The sequence below is a fragment of the Dipteris shenzhenensis genome, chromosome 18 (assembly GCF_047967505.1).
Source record: "Dipteris shenzhenensis isolate YYH24624 ecotype China chromosome 18, Dip_SZ_1.0, whole genome shotgun sequence".
NCBI classification, from domain to species: Eukaryota; Viridiplantae; Streptophyta; class Polypodiopsida; order Gleicheniales; family Dipteridaceae; genus Dipteris; species Dipteris shenzhenensis.
The window spans coordinates 37,377,561-37,398,069 of record NC_141613.1 but is presented as its reverse complement, the minus strand read 5'-3'; the positions used below and the strand labels follow the sequence as shown (position 1 = coordinate 37,398,069).

Sequence of the window (20,509 nt, the reverse complement as noted above, 5' to 3'; positions counted from 1 at the left end):
ATGTTTAGATGGTTGTTGTAATTTAGAAGGAGACAGTACATGATTGCATAGGTTATTGGTATGTGCCTCGATGAGGTGCATGGTTTGCTTTTAGAACAAGCACACAAGCAATCCGACGATCTGGTATGTACTTGATGTTCTTAATTTAAGTCTTTATAGCATGCTATGGAGTGAATCTGCTCTTCATATGTCTAAGGTAATGCGAGATCGGAAGAAATGGGCCTTTTTCGAAGGCACAAGGGAAAGTGTGGGTGCTTCTTCAAATCTTGGATGTAGATTGTTGGAAGGTGATGGACAAGCTGTACTGAAGCCAAAAGAGTACTTGCTTGAGAGCTCAGTGAGAGTTCGAGGTCCAGGTGATCTAGAGATATTCTTGGGATTTCATTTCTCCAGATGGTTCTTCTATTGCGGACCTTGCCAAAGGAAGGACGGGTTGAAACAAACCCTCAGAGCATGGTGCTTGGAAGACTTCAGGTTGTTCACTCACTATGAGGGGGGCAATTGGAAGATTGTGGCGTATGGATTGCTCAAGTTCGAAGGCAGGAACGCGACCGAAGGTAAGGTGGTGGTACCAAGAGGTGCTACCAGAGATGGATCTATGTACTAGGATGGTGTGCGGAAGCGGAAGCGGCCCTGGTGGAGCAAGAGTCACTGGGTGATAAGCCAAGAAAAGATTTTGACTTCGAAATGTTCCAGAGGACTACGACCAGGGAGTTACTGGAGCATCTACATTGATGGATTGGTATTGGGCTAAGATTGGTTGGTGAGAGGGGGTGTTGGAATAAAGGGCACCTCCCTGTTCGTGAGCCTCCATATGAGGAGAGCATTGGGGGGTTGGACCTAGGTCTTGAGAGATTGACACGTGGACAGAGTATTGACTGCCATGTGGGCAGGAATCAAAGAGAGGAGAGAAAGGTACCTGGAGGGACCAGCATGGTTGCAACAGAAAGCGTCTGTAGGAGTAGATGGCGGGGACAACAAACCTTGGCAAGAGGCAGATCTAAAGCAGCAGCATGGAGTGGTAATCCAAGAGCATAGACGCCTTGATGGCGACACACTTGGCAAAGAGTATGTGTAGGTTCATGGCCTACAACAAGTCCTGCAAGGTGGCGCAATGACATTCTTTTGGTTGGGGTTTTCATCATGCTTGAGAGTAAAAGGAATAGGTGGAATAATCTTGGCACGGTTGTTCATGGGGATGAATTCAGGTTATGGGAGTCAGTTAAAGATTTCAACGAACGAGTTGGTGGATAGTGGTCCTGATTTGGGTTTCAAGTGGTCTAATCAACAAATTGGAGATGTACATCACTATTTCATAGAGCTTATCTCCCCAAGCCTAAGGTTTACAGTTCTCGCCTTATCTCAAATCACAAACCTGTAAGCTTTATTAGAACTTGGGAATGGGAAAGAAATCTCCTGAGTTGTGGTTTAAGTCTGACGCCTTACCTCAAATCATAAACCTAAGCCTTTATTCAAACTTTGAACGGGATCTATAAGATGTACATATCCTTGTGAGCTTTTATTTGAACTTTGGAAGAGGAAATAAACCTTGTGAGTTGTGGTTTAAGTCTCACCCCTTCTTCCAACTTGGTTAAGATGAAATAGGACAAATTCAAAACAATGCCTAGGATGGTAGATGTTATGTCTTAGGAGTGAGCCATGTAGGACACAAGTTCTCGTTGGAAATAATGAAAAAAGTAGTGCAAGCTCGAGCTGAAGGATTGAATGAGAGAGGAAAGAAAAAGCGGAGCTGGAGGATGCAACAGCCCAAATAAGTGATGTTTCAGCCCAGGCAAAAAAAGCTGTGAAGGCGTCAGGAAATGTTGATGGCCATGTAGGCTAAAAAGTATTCGAGAGAGTGGTGGGCAGGTGAGGTGGACATACCAACCAAGGAATGCTTATGATTGAGTAGAAGGAAGGATTAGTCTGAAGAAGTGCCATTACTTAGCCAATTGAAGCGAAACAAAGTTCAAGATGTGGTAAAAAAATTAGCTCACTTTTTGCCATTTTACTAAATTATTGGGATTGAAAGGAGCGATTAGTCATCTAGCTAGAGAAGCTTGCTTGTGAGTCAGACTGAAAGCCATGTCCATTCTTCAGGCCCAAGAGATGGATAACTTGTAGGAATTAGAACAAGTTGTTTCCCTTCCTAGCTTGGGTGGTCCATTGAGTATGTTAAGACTCTCCTTGCATATCTACATTACAGCACAGGCCTTAGACCCCCTTGGTTGTTTTGGCTTGAGGCTGCTCTTGTTCTTGACTAGTAGGATCTGGGACTAGAGTCGTTTGCACATGAGGTTGAGTCTAGCTATCCTATGCTTTTTGGGAACTCGGGCTAGCTAGCTAGTGAGAGGGTTGTCAATTTGTAGTTTAGCCTTCACGTGGATGTTGGCGTGTTGGCCAATTCGTTGCTCACGGCTAACAAGCCCTCATTCTTCGCTACGATATGTGGTAAATGTGATCTATCTAGAGGCGTTGAGCATTCACATCATCTAGTTTTGGGCAATTTTGAAATGTTTTAGGAAAGTTTATCGCGCACTTGAAGAATTAATTTCTAGAATTCTTTGATCACTTAAGATTTTATAGTCCATTTCTCGCTAAGAGAGCATCTAACTCGATCGTTAGAGTATTGCATTTTGAAGTTATTGAGGCTAAGAGGTCGCCCCCATACCGTGGACAACAGTGATGCAAGGTTGCTAAATTGGAGGCAAAACGTAGTTGCCCGGAAATGAAAGCTATGTCCCCATACTTGATCATGATCTTGGCTATAGTAGGTGGCTTGTGTTGTCAAAGTTGAATTTCGTTGTCAACTCTACAAACGAGCATGATATTCTCTAACTTTTTGGTCGAAGAAATACATTCTCTACGTGAACGATCGATGCTATCGCTTGCAATGTCGGACATTGGGGGGTTCACTATAAGTAAACCCTCTATATCACGTGAGCTCAAGGCCTATTTTAGAAACCTCGTGCATTGGATGGAGGTGTGGGGGTACCCCTTCCCAACCCCTAGACCCTACTCTGTTGAGGGTGCCACAAATAGTCATGATGTGGACTGCGCTTCTATGGAGCCGCTCCCTAGAGGGCTAGACCCACCCGCGATTGCGGTCTAGCGTGTCTGTTGGGACAGCCTATAAGGTTTCTAGATTGCCATGTGGAGTTTGAGTTATTTGAGCCTTTTGTTTTGGTGTTGACAGTGCTTCTAACATTATCGACCTAATTAGTTAAGCTACAAGAAGTATTCTACACTCCCGTTGTGGTCTTTAATTACTACATCAAACTTTGATTTCCACCAACAAAGGGCATTGGCCATTTCTTAGTCTAACTTGGATTGAGGAACTTTGTATTGTGCCATGCACACTACAACTTGGTTCTTTGTTGTCTCACCCTACTTAACTAGTATCTCTTATTCTTGGATGTAGTGCTTGAGCTTAGTTTGTGACTCGTCAATCCAAGCATCCTTGCACTATGCGTGACTTGTCAAGGCACCCAATTGTGTATGATGTACTGTGTAACCAAAAGCCTTTGCCTTGGCATTTACTTGTTTAGATTCTTTTGTGCCCATTTCCTCTTCACATGTGCTAGGTGATCCTAGATTAACTCCTATTTCTCCATCCATGGATAATGTTGTATGATTGATTTTAGGTAAGAAAGGACTCTTCATAGGTTTGGGCCATTGAAACTCAGCCTTGATTGGTTTGGCATCATATGTTTTTGTATTGTTCACCTCAATTGTTGGACTCCTTGGTCATCGATCTTAGGTTTCTTTGCTTCATATTCAAAGCTTGCAGATCTTACCATAATTGGATTGCACAATGTTAGTAGGTGTATACTTTTGACCCCTTTAGCTTGGAGGTCTTGCATAATGGTAATAGGTGTATCCTCTTGATCCTTTTAGCATGTTGTCTTCTTGTACTAAGTCTCCTAGTGTACGAGGAGGGTTCCTCTAAAGGGAGGAACCTTATGCCTGTTCACTAAGATTGGCTTTCTCATCTTGGTCAGAGCCAAGCCACTCTTAACCCTAGGTTAACTTCAATTATTCTTACAGAGTAACTCCACTGTTTCAACCATCGTCTTGTGCTATAATGGTTTTCCTCCTTTCAAAAAAAGCACTTGATTTTCTCTTTTCCTTAGTCTAAGAAGTTTCTTGATATCAAGGCTCATTCATAAGATTGGTCTCCAATCGCTTGATCACTTTGCTTGTCTTTGTGCCTTAAAAGATCAAAATAGCTTGTTGGCCTTAGTACACCTCTTTGCTACTCCATACCAATAGTCGTCTATCTTGTGACTTGCCTTGTCACATCTCATAATATCTAGATTGAGACTCATATCATGATGTAGCTTGTTTTTGTGCATTGAGTGTAACACCTCATTGAATTTGAGTTTACATATTAAGGATGCCCAAATCTTTGAGAAACTTGCATGAGCCTTATTTAAGGCTCTCTTTCCTTGACCTTGGTGAGCTATATTTTTGTTCTTATTGCTATTTTCATTTTCACTTTTTATTAACTTTTAGGGGCATATTCCCCTTATCTAAGAGAATAGCCCTCTATAGAATATCCTCATAAGTTTTGATGGTGGGCTCAATATTTCCGTCGATGTAAGATGCAAAGTGCATCCCATTCAATAAGCAAGTGTAGTTTTGTGTTTTGTACTCCAACCCAATTCATTAGGAACCACTTGCGCAAAACAAATTCTTCCATCATCTTTGAATTTTTTGATGTTCAAATTTTTTCTTTTGTCATCACATTTTTCACTTTTGACTTCAAATTATTTACATTTGCTATCACATTTTTTCCATTCTATAAACCTCTTGAGGAAGGCATTCTCCATTTGTTCTCAATTTTGAAATAGCCTTTGGTAGTAGATAGCTGAACCATCTTTGAGCTACTTTGTGTAAAGCAAGTAATCCAGTAGTCTTCCTTAGTGCCACACCCACTAGGAACACATAGTCAATAAACTTTATAGGTTGCTTCAAGTTGGCTAAAGGCATCTCTATACTCCACTCCCTAAAACTCCTAAAATTCTCCCCTTATTGGTGGTGATTTAGCCATCTTGGTTCTCCCACTCTGCGGTCAGAAGCTAAGCTTGGTCTAGAGTCTTTTGTCTGTTGTTTTTGTTTCCAGTTGTTTATTTGCTACATGCATGCATTGGTATTTGGCTACTCATAGCTCTTTTGGGTATTTGATCTCTTTGATGGGATCTTTTTTGCATTTAAAAAAAAAAGCGCGTTGGGCATTTGTGCAATGCTATACAGTTCAGTGCCACGGTTGGATTTTGGAATAGAACAAGTACTAATTGCTTAGATTACCAAACAAAACTTATAGTTTTAGTGGCTTGTAGCATCCGATTTTCTCACATGGGTGGCAATTCTCCCTTCCTCAACCGTAATGAAGGTACAATGCAAAGCTTTCCAATACATGTTGCTTGAACATTCTTGCTATGCAAGGAAGTGGTTCAATCACTTCATTCACTCACACACACACACACACACACACACACACACACACACACACACACACACACACACACACACACACACACACACACACACACACACACACACACATACATAATATGCAATATTATGATAGCCCTTTCTAATACTACAAGTACAATTCATCCATTCACAAAAGTAATAATAAGATATGTAAAACTTGTTGCAAATGTATTTATTCATTGTAACAATGATTGGCCATCTGCATCTCCTTACAATGCCTTGGTAGTAATTTTTTCTTGATAAGATTTTCCTTGCAGGTAGATAACATCTCTCACTTTCTCCCATAAGAAATTTGTTCAACATTCAAAACTTTTACCTTGACTATCGACAAACAAGTATACGCAATAAATCCATGCTACATTCTTAGATAATTCACTGATTCAAAAGTCTCATAACCAAACGTGCTCTTATATTTGGGCACTCACACCACAAGGTCCTTATAAGTCAAGCATTAAACAAGTTCTAAATGTTCATAGACATCTCTTGATACACTTCTTCTTTTATGGACCCTCTCTCAAAATGGCACCTGTATGTGTAAATATGTATCTCTCATTCTCTCTTCTCAGAATGATATTCATGCATCACAGATGGAATGATGGGATGCAATGAGGGTTTTGCATAGAAATAGAGTCATATGATCTAACAAGAAGACCCTCGTGATTAAGAGTTGAGACAAGAATTCAACATTAATGCTTGGGATGGAAGAGGAGTTAGCTACGCAAGATGAGGAAGGAGGCACTACAATCTTGAAAGGAAAGGTGATTGGAGGTGACATATAAAAAAGCTATAGTAGCTAGCTAGTCACATAATAAATGTTTATTTTGTGAGATTTATCATAGAGAAAAAGATATTCCTTAGAAGACTGGATCTGGAACATAAAATACTATCCACTAGAAGAAATGTTACTTTTATGTCATAGACAAAGAGATCTTCCAAGAAGACTGCATCTGGAAACATACAAGACTATCCATCAAGTCCACCTAATAAGTTGTCCTAGTCTATTACAACTCATATGGTATCCTGGCAAGTGGTCCAAGGGCATTTTCACTCAAACTCATAGAAGAGAAGCACAAAGAGTGGCCATGCAATAGTGCACCCCGTCCAAGGGCATTGTCAATCAGACTCATAGAGATGAGAAGCACAAAGAGTGGCCATGCAAATAGCGCACCCTATCCTCATTTTAGTTATTGCTATATCCAAGAGGAGGCCCTCTAGACCATCACACCATACTTCAATGGTAGGAACCTTTCTCAAATTCTTCTCAAGATGCCTTTCAATGAAGGGTCCCTCAGGCATTACATAGTTGCACAATTGAGGTGAGGAGCAAAGATGAGGTCATAGAGGTAGAAGACAAGATAGAGGATGTAATCAAAAGTAGGAGATGTGGTGCATAGAATCGACTTCTTTTGTGCCAATGTGCACCATTTAATCCATGTTCTCTGAAATGGCATTAGGCCCAATGGCTCCATACAAACTTGCATCTTGGCAACATGTTGCTTGATTTTACTTCATTGTTTGGGAAATGGAACAAGATATTTCAAAGGACCTTAGGAACACCTTCAGAAAAATAAAGCATCTACTACAAGATGAGAGTGATGAGGATTGAACGCAATAGATTCTCCAATGTAAGCAAGACCATACTTGAAAACACTATCTTGCACTAGAGTAACATGTTTTTGCATTACAAGGAAGATACAATCCACAATCTGATTGTTTATGCCCTTGGTTGGATTATCAACAAAATGGTGAATGGTTTTGCTTTTGAGGACTGTAAATATTTCAATGTGGGTGTTTGCATGCTTGGTGTCCATAAATTTGCCTCTAATCATGCCTTGACAAGGCCCCAACCAAACTGCCATACCTTCGTACATGTGCCTGTAACACCCTATACCATTGATGATGTCATCATGTCTTCCCACATCATCTGCGTAGCCTATTGCAGGCCTCCAAGGCATCCTGCATGCTTTAGGTACCTCTGTGTATGTGATGTCCACATGACAGCCATGATGCTATCCATGTGGCAGCCCCTTAACTCTTTCACTTGTTGTCTGAATAGTGCCAGATGGCAACCATGATTCTTCCCATGTGGCATTCTCTCAAACCCTAGGTTCAACCCCCCAATGATTTCCTCATATGGGGGCTTACGAACGGAAGGTGACCTCTATATTTCCAACAAAGAGGACTTAAGTTGTTTGATTACAGTTCATGACCCTAAGACTATAAGAGAAATTTCTAGTCTAACCACTTCAGACATTGTGAGCTACAACCTTTGCATATGTTTGAGATTGGATAATCATTCATACAATTTGTATATCTAATCATGGTACTAGGGTGATGCACCAATCTCCAAATCATGGGAAACAAGATATATGATACTATATCAATTGCTTAGTGGATTTGATGCTTGGCAAAGGAGGAGCTCAACAAAGGAAGAGCTCAAAAAATACCCTAAGAGGTGAAACCAACAACGAGAGGTAGGTGCAGCAAGCATATTTTGCATATATCTTTATTACTTACTATCGTATCAGTTTAATGCATTTTGTTTGATGATGTTTGTGCCTATTGTTGCCATATTGTTCTTTTGTTTGATGTATGTTATTTTTTGTACCTATTTCTGCCCTTTTGTATCATGTGGAGGATTAGCCCTCAATAAAGATGGATTCAATAAGTATCTTTATTACTTACTATCTTGTCAATTATTGCATTTTGTGAATGTATCTTTGTTACCTACTACCCTATAAAAAACCTTGTACATGCCACATGAAAATTGAATCTAAAGGCTTTGGGATCCCTTACCTCATCTGATTCAAGTTCATTGCGACCACTGATGCGCAATAAAAGCAGTAACTAAAAATCACTATAGGGATGTGAATTAATTGTCCAAGAAAACATATTGTTCTTCTTCCAACATCACGCTACACAAGGCTTAGACTTGTTTGTGAGCATCTAATCGATTTGTCATTTGGGGTCTCCCCTAGAGCGGAAAGGGTGATAGCCCAAGTGGCTAGTAGATTGATGGCCTCTTCAACTTATAATGAAGGGTTTGAAATTGTATACCCACTTTAGCATAGTGTAGTCATAGGTTTCAAATTAACTTGAACTAGAATTTGTGAATCCTAGGATCTTGATTTTGTGGACTCGAATATAGATAAAAGACCATAGTCCTATGTTGAGTCTTGTGGTACATGATTCCACAAACCATGTGTAGACATTGCAATGAGGGATTCAACCCAAAGCAATGTATTAGAGTTCCATCTCACAATGCTAACAAGTCCATGGGTTCGGGGATCTACTTTTAGCAACCTCTTTGTGTCCTATATAACCTTAGTCTTCAAATTATGCAACCTATTTGTGCTCTCTATCGTGATGTCCATCTCCCTCTTAGATGCTATTTAGGCTACTCTAGCAATTACTTTGACAGCATCGTGTTAACTAGCTTGTGTTGTGCCTTTTTTAACTCATTACGCTTGTGCTTACAGCCATTGTGACCTTCCATCTCACAAAACAATTGTGTGAAAGTCTGCAAACCACATACAATATCTTCATATACAAAAGCCATGTGTTAGTGCAACTTGTGGTGTATAGCATATAATGCATGATATAGAATGCACATTGTTAGTAACTTGTGGTGTACAATAGATATTCTATGATATAGAATGCACATATGTTAGTACAACTTGTAGTGTACAACATATAGTACATAAACCACCTTCAAGGGAATCTAGGAACTAGACTTGAGGAGTAGTCCCATCTAGCTCCCTAACTTGTGGACACACAGACCAAGAACCACTCCCTTGTTAGGCCCTAGGTGGGCCTTAAGGGAAGAGATAAAAGTTACCTCTCAAGTCCAAAGCAATGAAAATGGGCCAGGCCTAACCTCATATAGGCAGAATGGTAAGAGTTTGCAACCATTATCGATGATAGTAAGAGCTCTATCGTAGAACCATTATCGGTGGTAAAGATGTTATTACTAGTGGTACAAGACCTTGTAATATTGGTAATAATGATAGATGGTTTAGTCTCCCACCATATTCACCACATGTAGTATAGGCTTCATCGATGGTAACAGCCTCTTTTTGCTAGCAATAAATCCAATTTATCGAGAATAAAATTTGCAAGTACCAGTGGTGTTGGCAAGTTTTTTGGTTATAATATGATATTTTCCTCTCTTTTTTGTTCGAGAAGGCTTTGCAGTCATTGCATGCATCATTTCGTGGAAAAGATGTTCACAAACCTAATTCATGCAACAAGTTCATGTAATGTGTTATCCCTGAAGACTTAAGGAAGCAATTTGATTGAGAAATTTGTCTAAATTGATGAAATACAGATTTCAAATTTGTCAGAACTTCAATTGATTTTAGTCATAATACCTTTAAGATTGAGAGTAAGTACTTTCAAGATGTATTGTATTAGTAAGCAATCAGCAAATTGATTTATTTGATGACAAGAACTAGGCTAGATATTTGATGACAAGAACTAGATTGGACATCTATTATGCATAACTCCAATTGAATTTAGTCACAATACCTTTAAGATTTAGAGTGAGTACTTTCAAGATGTATTGTATTAGTAAGCAGTTAGCAAATTGATTTACCTAATGACAAGAACTAGGCTAGATATTTGATGACAAGAACTAGAGCTTCCTTGCAAACTACACATATGGACTCATAAATTGTAGAATTAACCCCAACAAACACCAATTACCTACACAAGAGTCAACTTATGTTACAATTCAGAATGCATGGTAATTTTTTGATTTGAGGTAACAGAAGCATAAATATATATTAGGTGAATGCATACAGGTAGTATTAATCCAAATTTACAAGTGTGGATACCTGGTCCCCATAGCCTATTTGTTGGATGTGTTAAGAACACTATTATGGTAGCATCCAGCATGTTTGAGTATGTTACGTTTCACACCAACATTTCACAAAACGAATTGGCATTCTCCCAACGTCTCGAACTTGTCCATAGCCTTAAGATAATCAATTAAAACTTTCTCAAAATAAATAGGTAAGGAAGAATGACTTACAGTGATAAGGTCATCTGCATCCCCAATTATGAGCTCGACCCTTTGCTTGAAAGAGATGCCCAGCTTGATAATGGTGACTACCAATGTTGGTAACGGCAGCAGAGCTGGTTACCCTCACTTTTATTGATGAGGTCCTTGCAAGTCTCCTTATGCTTCGGAATGCTATTTTCGGGTAGGAAGTAGGGCTCCACAAGGAACCATCGCCTAATCACCTAATAACCATCACCTAAAAAGTCAGCTTGCCTTTTAACACTACAGATTCGACATCTACACAAAAACCGCACCCATTCCATAGCCCCCTTGGAGGACCAATGAGGAAATGGGAGACTCTCATTTCCCATGGATAAACTTGGAGGAGGAGGTGGATAAAATGGGGGCACCAGCCTTCTTACTAGCCTCGTTATGCAAGATAAGGGGCCAAAACCTCTCTTTATGCAAGATAAGGGACCAAAAGGTAATGGCCCCTCTAATGCTACCACAAGGAATAGATGCTCGTGTGGAGAGGAAGGAAGAGGGGGATTGGAGACGTGGCCAATTCAAGGCTTGGGGTGGAGGGAGTGGTGATGGTGATCGATGTGTTTTGAGCCTCTAAAGTGTTTGGAAAGGTGCCCTCATAATCCTCTTGTTATTTTGGGGTGGGAGAAACATCAAACCAACCATATCCACTTCTTGTGGGCTAGATAGAAGACTCTAGTAGGCATCATCCTTCTAGCACTGTGAAGGGTTGCTCTTGGGAGCAACTATCTATCCTATCCTATCACAGACAATAGAGGCATCACCCTTCTAGCACTGTGAAGAGTTGCTCTTGGGGGCAACTATCTATCCTATCACAGACAATACCGGCTCAACAATTCTTACTGTCTGCCTGTACAAGCAGCAAGGTTATCAAGCTCTCTGTTTAGAAGGGAAGAGAGAGAGAGAGAGAGAGAGCAAGCGAGCGATTGAGAAATTGCGAGAGAGCTTCAATTCTCGTTCATTGAGGGAGATTGTACAGAACCCATCAATCCATCCCTTTGGTTTCCTCTCATATACCTTTTGCTTCTTCTTCTTCACCCTTCTTATCAACCTCTTCTGTGTCTCTGTTTAGAAGAGAAGAGCGAAAGAGCGAGAGAGAGATAGCGCGCGCAAGCGCAAGCGCAAGCGAGCGAGCGAGAGAGCTTTCATTCAGGGAGATTGTCGAGAACCCATCAATCCATCCCCTTGGTTTCCTCTCATACATTCTTGCTTCTTCCTCTTCCCCCTCCTTGCCGCCACCCACCTGTGTTGCTTTTCCTCCTCCCCCTTCCCTCCTTTGCCTCGTTTCATCATGGTTTCCGCTATGGCGCAGCTGGGTTCTGCATCCGCCTTGTCACAGGCTTCCCCTCAGACTAGCAGTAAGTTTCAGGAATCGAAGAGAATAAGTGGCGTTGCCGCCTTCTCTGGTTTGAAGAATCTGACGGGATTTCCTTTAGCTTCATCTGCGGAGGCGTCTCATTTGAGCGATTTGTTGAAGCCTACAGTCACTCCCTCGAGCAAGCGCCTGAGCAGACGAAATGCAGTGATTGCAATGGCAGCGGATGGTATGCATTCACTTCGCTTCTTCTATGGCTAAAACCAGTCGACAGAGTTTGTAATGTGGCCTCTTGTGGGTCTATCTTGCGCATGCGGGTGCTTTGTCCAAGCTCGCAATTGTTCCGTGGATTCAATTCTGTATGTTATAGCGGAAAGTTTTACTGTCTGGACAGGTGATTGGATATGCATGGCCAATGGCTTAGGTATGCATTCCAATGGTGTGTCTATCTGAGATTCTACGCTTTCGGCCGAGTTTATTAATGTTCCTGGCCCTCCGTTTGATTGGCAGTATCCTCTCTAGTGAGGATGAAGGAATTGGGTTGTTGGGTAACGGTTGTAGCTCAGAAATGAATGTGCACAATGGTTTTCTTTTAAAGAACTTACAGTATTTTGACAGTTAGATGGGAGGCTGAGTGTTTCTTTTCTGTATCTTACACGTGTTTTTAAGTATTGAGATTGAGACTCTCGTGCAACCTTTTGACTTGCAGTGGAGAAACGCGAGGTTCCATTGAAGGACTATCGAAATATTGGTATCATGGCCCACATTGATGCAGGCAAGACCACCACTACAGAAAGAATTCTTTTTTACACAGGTAGAAACTACAAGATTGGAGAAGTGCATGAGGGCACGGCGACAATGGACTGGATGGAACAGGAGCAAGAACGAGGTATCACCATCACCTCTGCAGCAACCACTGCGAAATGGAAAGATCACAGAATCAATATAATTGATACGCCAGGGCATGTGGACTTTACTTTGGAGGTGGAAAGAGCCCTGAGAGTCCTTGATGGAGCAATCTGCTTGTTTGATAGCGTTGCTGGGGTGGAGCCTCAGTCAGAGACTGTATGGAGACAAGCAGACAAGTATGGTGTTCCAAGAATTTGTTTTGTCAACAAGATGGACAGATTAGGGGCTAACTTCTTCAGAACTCGTGATATGATCATCAGCAATCTGGGTGCAAAACCATTAGTATTACAGATCCCAATTGGTTCAGAAGATGCATTCAAAGGAGTCATAGATTTGGTTAAAATGAAGGCTATTGTCTGGAGCGGGGAAGAGCTGGGTGCCAAGTTTGACTATGTGGACATTCCTGCTGATCTTCAAGAGCCAGCTAAAGAATACCGGGCTCAGATGATCGAGACAATTGTGGACCAGGATGATCACGCAATGGAACAATACTTGGAAGGAATAGAACCCAATGAGGAAACAATAAAAATGCTCATACGGAAAGGGACAATTTCATTGGCATTTGTACCTGTTTTGTGTGGATCAGCTTTCAAGAATAAAGGTGTGCAGCCCCTTCTTGATGCTGTGGTGGACTATCTTCCATCACCATTGGACGTTCCCACAATGAAAGGAAGTGCACCAGAAGATCCAGATGCAGTGCTTGAAAGGAAGGCCAGTGATGACGAACCCTTTTCAGGTCTCGCATTCAAGATCATGACCGATCCATTTGTGGGTTCTCTGACATTTGTTCGTGTATACTCGGGAACCCTTTCTGCTGGGTCCTATGTTCTAAATGCTAACAAAAACAGAAAGGAGAGAATTGGACGTTTGCTAGAAATGCATGCAAACAGCAGGGAGGACGTCAAGATGGCAAGAACTGGGGATATTGTTGCTTTAGCTGGCTTGAAGGATACAATAACGGGAGAGACTCTTTCTGATCAAGATAAACCTGTGGTTTTGGAAAGAATGGATTTTCCAGATCCTGTCATCAAGGTTGCCATCGAGCCTAAAACCAAAGCTGATATTGATAAGATGGCCACAGGACTTATCAAGCTAGCTCAGGAAGATCCATCCTTCCACTTTTCTAGAGATGAGGAGACCAATCAAACTGTAATTGAGGGCATGGGAGAATTGCATTTGGAGATCATTGTCGACAGATTGAAAAGGGAATTCAAGGTTATTTCTTACTCTCAACACTTTATATGAAAGGAAGCCTTCTCTTGTCTACACATTTGGAGGTTAATCAGTACCCTTCCCTTTTTTTGCTGGCTGACACACTTGTTGAATTTACCTGATTTGTTTTTTCATCTTAAAATTTTTCCAACTAATACTTAGTCCCGCCCCCCCCCCTTCCCTCTCGTGTGAGTGTGTTTGTGCATCTCCATCTATCCGCATCTGTTCATCTGTCTACCTCTATCTCAGTATAACCAAAAAATGTGTTTCTAGCATGCGAAACACTTAGAAATGTTTCACAGAAATGGGTGAAACACCAGTGCTTTGGGTGAAACACCGTAGTACAGGTTGTCACCTGTGTCTTGACTCTTTTGAGAGTGCTCAATGTATATATGCGTATTTGAGAGCTCTTTTCAGAGAGAGAGAGAGAGAGAATCTGAAGATAATTATTTATGTTTTATATATAATCCGTATAAAATACATTTTTAAAACCTGTTTCTGAACGGAACGTCTGGCAAAATCTAGAAATGCTTCTAGAAACGTTTCTTGTGACTATGCTCTATCTACATGTACATTTACACATAGAAACGTTTCGCCGAAATGGGTGAAACACTAGTGCATTGGGTGAAACGCTGTAGTACAGGTTGTCACATGTGTCTTGACTCTTTTGAGAGTGCTCAATGTGTATATGCGTATTTGAGAGCTCTTTTCAGAGAGAGAGAGAGAGAGAGAGAATCTGAAGATAATTATTTATGTTTTATATATAATTCGTATAAAATACATTTTTAAAACCCGTTTCTGAACGGAACGTGTGGCAAAATCTAGAAACGTTTCTTGTGACTATGCTCTATCTACATGTACATTTACACATGCCCGCACCACTCGCATATACACATGCACGTGCGCCCACACAGAACATGTGCACGCACCAGCCCAGCACAAATACACACAGCCATACACATTCTCCTGCACACCTACATTCTTAACCTGTGCAAGCTCCAACCCCCGGCACACATACACAGAGCCATACTCAAAATTTCCTTACCTTTTTTCTAGTATTCACAACTTCCAAAATGATAGCTTATAGTTTAGCAACCTTTTGTCTAGTATTTGCAACTTCCAAAATGATAGCTTATAGTGCAGCAGAAGGATACTTTTTTAATGTTGTGTTTTTACTGCCATCCGAATTAGCCTTTGTTCAGATGCAAGTTGTTATGTTTATTATTCTCATTGACTTTTATTCTTTCTTGACAGGTTGAGGCCAATGTTGGTGCCCCTCAAGTAAATTACAGAGAGAGTATCTCACGTCCAGTGGAAGTCAAGTATGTCCATAAGAAACAGTCAGGTGGACAGGGGCAGTTTGCAGAGGTGGTTGTGAAATTTGAACCCCTTGAACCTGGTAGTGGTTATGAATTCAAGAGTGAAATCAAAGGTGGAACAGTACCCAAGGAGTATGTGCCAGGTGTGGTGAAAGGCTTGGAGGAGTGTATGAACAATGGTGTTTTGGCTGGCTTCCCTGTCGTGGATGTCCGAGCTATTCTTATTGATGGATCTTACCATGAGGTGGACTCAAGTGTTTTAGCCTTCCAGCTGGCAGCAAGGGGAGCTTTCAGGGAGGGTATGACTAAGGCAGCTCCAAAGCTGTTGGAGCCTGTTATGAAAGTTGAGGTTGTGACACCAGATGATCATCTAGGGGATGTAATTGGTGACCTGAACTCTAGGCGTGGGCAGATCAACAGCTTTGGGGATAAGCCCGGTGGTTTGAAGGTATGTTTTTCTGGTCATGGTAGGGTAGATTACTTGTCCTGTTTGAGTTAAGGAGTGAAGTAGCTTGATAACTCGAAGTGGGAGAACCTATTGGTACAGGCCAGTTATGACTTCTATTTAGATTGGCATTCAGTGTTGTCATGAATCAAAGGAATTCTTTTTATCTCAGGTCTAGAATTGCATCGATTAGAAGAGTCTTCTCCTGAGAAGTTGTATGGCATTGTGATTAGCTTCTAATGATTTGACTTGTGCTCTCCAGGTGGTTGACGCTCAGGTCCCTCTCTCTGAAATGTTCCAGTATGTGAGCACATTGCGAGGCATGACCAAAGGGCGGGCATCATACACAATGCAGCTTGGAAAATTTGAGGTAGTGCCTCAGCACATTCAGAACCAAATTACTGCAAAGTCTCAAGCTGTTGCAGCAGCCTGAGGCTATGCAGTTCCCAGAAAATGAGAAACCATGGGGCTTAGTTTGTACATTATGAAACTTGAGATTACGAAGGGGGTACTTTAGAGAAGCTGTCTTTCTAGGAAACAAATATGTAAGTTCCTGTGGTGGTATTTTCTTGAATATGTACATCTAGGTGGTTTCCTATTCTTTTACTATGGTTTGGAAGCGTTTGAGGAATTTAAAAAATTAGCTGCATGTCTGAGATTTATTTTTTGTACATATGGGGAAGTAACTTGTCCACTTCAGCTCCATATTGTACAAGTTTTCGTAGACGGGTTTAGTGGACGTATTTGAACTCAGGTTGCTTTCAAAAATTTTGCTCAAAGTTATTAAAACACAGGGAAATGTTCTCTCAGTTTTCTTGATTTATAGTAGACTCCATGTGACTAGTCTGCTCTTTGCATAATACTTCGGTGTGAATCTGAACAGTACAGGGATAATATTTTGTTGTTATTCATTCTCCCTTTACAATTTCTGAGTTTTCCATCCCTTTCTAGAGTGGCTCTCATTAAAGAGCTGCAGATTGTGATGTCTGGTTTAGTGCTGCAAAGCTCAGTCATGGATGAGTGCACCAGGAAATATAGATGTATGTAAGGTTATTTTTGCTGGGCTTAGTCAAGACGCACTCAGGATGAACTTCCAGCACTCTATTCTGATGTTATTATGTTATCAAGAAACATAATATCTTGATGCATTGTACCATCGATGCAAGGAGATGTTTATTAGCTTGTATTATTACCCAATCTCACTTTCAGATTCAACATGATAAGAAATGCTCTATTGACCTACCAAGTGGTGAAAGTAGTCCATGTAATTTTTGAATTGCAGTTCGAGTTACTATTATGCAACCCTCAAGGTCATCTAGCTTCATAGGATGTGATCTTATCTTACTAAACTACTGTCCACCTCCCAGTATGTCTGGTAAAATTGGGATGTTCTCCACATCCATTGAGTTTTTGCACTCAAATACTTAGAGTTGTACACCTTAATTTCCTAGTACCTCATATTGGTTTTTGAGAGTGAGCTTTGGTGTGCCAGGCAGTAATGCTACATTTCACGAAGACATAATTAGAATATATTGGATTAAACAGTATGGTGAATGTAATGTCTGGAACTAATAAATCTTTTAGTATGATTTAATACTTAATCTGCACAAGATAACCTTAAAGGCCTTTGAAACCTGGCCAGTGGTCAATCGTATACTTTTGTGCGACATGGAGTTCCTAAGACAATTGTTTCGGATCGAGTCAGTAAGTTCCTAGTAACTCTTGGCAAACACTTTCCGGCAGTCTAGAAACCAGATTAGGATATTTTTTACTTACCATCTGGCAATAGATGGGCAAAGTCAGCTGGTTAATAAGGCATGTCTCGAGCATTTGAAGAGTTACATTCATGATCATCTAAAGCTTCGAAAGAAGTATGTGCCGATGGTTGAATTTGCTGGTGACAATATAGTTCATTCATCCACAGGTACAGTACCTCATATTGGGCTTTGAGAGTGAGCTTTGGTGTGCCAGGCAGTAATGCTGCATTTCATGAAGACATAACTAGAATATATTGGATTAAACGGGTAGGTGAATGTAATCTTTGGAACTAATAAACATTTTAGTATGATGTAATACTTATTCTGCACAAGATAACTTTAAATGCTGTTGAAACCTCACCATTGGTCATAAGTATACTTTTGTGCGTCATGGAGTTCCTAAGGCAATTGTTTCAGACCGTGGCAGTAAGTTCCTAGTAACTCTTGTCTAGGGACCAGATTAGGATATTCTTTGACTTACCATTTGGCAATAGATGGGCAAAGTCAGTTGGTTAATAAGGCATGTCTCGAGCATTTGAAGAGTTAGATTCATGATCATCTAAAGCTTTGAAAGAAGTATGTACCGATGGTAGAATTTACTGTTGACAATATAGTTCGTTCATCCACAGGTACTGCGCGCATGTAGAGAAATTATGGTAAACCTATGCCTCTTTCTGTTACATGAACTAGGGACAGCTTTTATTACTGCTGCCCCGCTAGGGGCAGGCTATAACATCGAGAAACGTGTTTAAGTACCCCCCGTGTGAAGCAGACTTCATAAAGTGAATTTTACATTGGAAAAGAAGAATTCTCAGACTTGCTACCCTCCTCTCAGTCCCGCTTTCCTCTAGGTCTCCTCCTCTCCCTTCTAGCCTCTTTCAAGAGGTATGAGTAGGAATACCTAGTTTATCTAATTTTGCTCGAGGGCAGTGCATCGGTCACCTTGTGCCTCTTGTTGATAAGTCGATCGTGGAGTATATGCCTATGTTAAGAAACTCATCATTCAGTCATAGAAAACGTGGCCTATGTTGATAAGTTGCAGCCTGCTGACATTGTGATAATTCTTTCTATCTTAAATGGTGTGTTGCCCTATCAACTAGATTTAGACTTAATTTGCTCATTGGGGAGAGACTAAAATGAAAACGTTTAGACTTCACAAGCAGTTGTAGCTTGAATGAAATGAATTTGGACTACCTTTTGATTAGCCTTCTCCTTTGGTGCTAGCCTTCGTCATGGCTGAGTCTACCCTTCACCTCCGGAGTGCCGACAGAAACTCAGTACGAAGACTTTGTATAAATGGATGCTCAAGTATGTGTGGGTGTGTGGATTTGTATGTGTGAGAGCATATTTTTATACTATGGTCTACACCCACTGTTGGGCGTTGATGATGTGAGTGGGGATGTCATAGTAGCTAGTCCCTGCTATGCATGATGGAATTTATGGTTTTCAACCTTGTGAGTGACTATCATGAGATTGAAACTATACTGTGTTGTGTTTTTAGAGGATGAGTTTGGGAATGTTCTTGGATTCATCTAGGTATGCAGAAATGCTTAAAGGACATTCACATATAAGCGATTGTAGGCAATTGTGTAAGAACGGTGATTGGATATTATTATGACATCGCAAAGCAAAACTTTTCCATCTAGTCTTGGACTTTGCCTAGTTTACCCTTACTCTTCCTAGGGTAAAGGGGCTAGTCTTGTGCACCCCTATCTTCTTCATAGTGTAAGGGGTTGTGCCTATAGTTTTTTTAATGTTTTTCAAAATGTAAGGACATCGCATGAATGGAAATAGAGAAAGGATATAATTTTTCAAAAAAACATGAGAAAAATATATCAACTTGGTGGAAAACCTACATACCCAATGCTAAAGGCACTTATGGGTCAGTATTGTGCTACATTTGGACTATCTTAACTTTTCATAAGAGCTTGACACCTAAGCATGTTTTTTCTTTTTCATGCCTCTTTATTGGGTCTTTCCATAGAGAAAATAGGGGAGGGTGCTGACATTTAAAGGCACTCGCCTCTTTACTAGCCCCTTTACCCTAGCTCCAAAGCCTTCTAGATTGTCGTGGTATAAGTAGTTAATAGCTTTCGTATTTTTGGCTTTGCTGATAAAGTCCTTGTAGCCATGTTTCATCTAGGAATATGTCATGGCATTGGGAGGTCATGGACTCTATCACTTTGTTGACTTCTAATTAAATTGAAATGTCTCCATACCGTTGTTGCTTTAGTGATGGGAATTCTCTTCTCTATGTTTTGGAATGTCCTCTCAATGGTGTCTTTTGCAATTGGAATGCCAAACAGACGACTCCAAGAATTCTTGGTATGTTAGGGGGAGCCAATTGATAACTACGAGTTGCCAGCTTTGCTTTGGTATGGTAGTTGAATATTGATCCCTTTCTCGATCTTTGACTTGGTGCTAACCCCTTCCTCTTGGAAGGAGTGCACCATTTGGTCAGTTTGGTCTTTGCTTGCTTCTTGAAAGGTTAGATGTTGCATATCTGGAAGCTCTACAAAAGGATTTAGGGTGAATGCAAATTGATGCGGGTTTGCGAGGTGATGAGAGTGTGCACTACAAAAGGAAAAGATTTCACGAGAGTAAGTAGTGTTCCTTGAATGAAGAAATAGATTCTTGCCTAGATTTGGTGCCGCCTCCATACATAATTATGCATAACCATGCAGTTAATCTTATTTCGATGTGCAATAGCTACTTGCCAGCTGTGCCCATTCAAATGATTCCCATGGGTCAAAACTCATCCGCGAAGAATTGTGCTTATGGCCATGATATGATGGTCATGCCATGCCTTCCTCATTTGAATTATGCTATATGATTAGGTTGCCCTCAGTTGCAATTTGCTGATTTTGGACGATTTGTTCAACCTTTCTCTAAGGCTTCCTCTTGGCTATTCATATACTAGATTCCTACTCTTAAGCCAAGCAATTTGCTTCTAGATGTGTTGGGACCTAGAATGGCTTGTGACATCTAATCTTGGTTCGGCTTCAC

The 20,509-nt window shown here is 40.8% G+C and overlaps 1 protein-coding gene across 1 annotated transcript; it reads left to right on the top strand.

The window, feature by feature from the left end:
* The first annotated feature begins 11,166 nt into the window (after positions 1–11,166).
* On the top strand, positions 11,167–16,551 carry SCO1 (Translation elongation factor EFG/EF2 protein). The gene is made up of 4 exons (XM_087389311.1): positions 11,167–12,090; positions 12,571–13,985; positions 15,237–15,749; positions 16,009–16,551. The coding sequence occupies exons 1-4, from the start codon at positions 11,838–11,840 to the stop codon at positions 16,177–16,179; spliced, it is 2,352 nt and encodes a 783-aa protein (XP_087245437.1). The 5' UTR covers positions 11,167–11,837; the 3' UTR covers positions 16,180–16,551.
* Positions 16,552–20,509: the final 3,958 nt, after the last annotated feature.

Coding starts and splice junctions, on each gene's coding strand:
- SCO1 (XM_087389311.1), top strand. CDS start 11,838: ATGGTTTCCGCTATGGCGCAGCTGGGTTCTGCATCCGCCTTGTCACAG. Junction 12,091..12,570: donor GATTGCAATGGCAGCGGATG/GTATGCATTCAC, acceptor TTTGACTTGCAG/TGGAGAAACGCGAGGTTCCA. Junction 13,986..15,236: donor GATTGAAAAGGGAATTCAAG/GTTATTTCTTAC, acceptor CTTTCTTGACAG/GTTGAGGCCAATGTTGGTGC.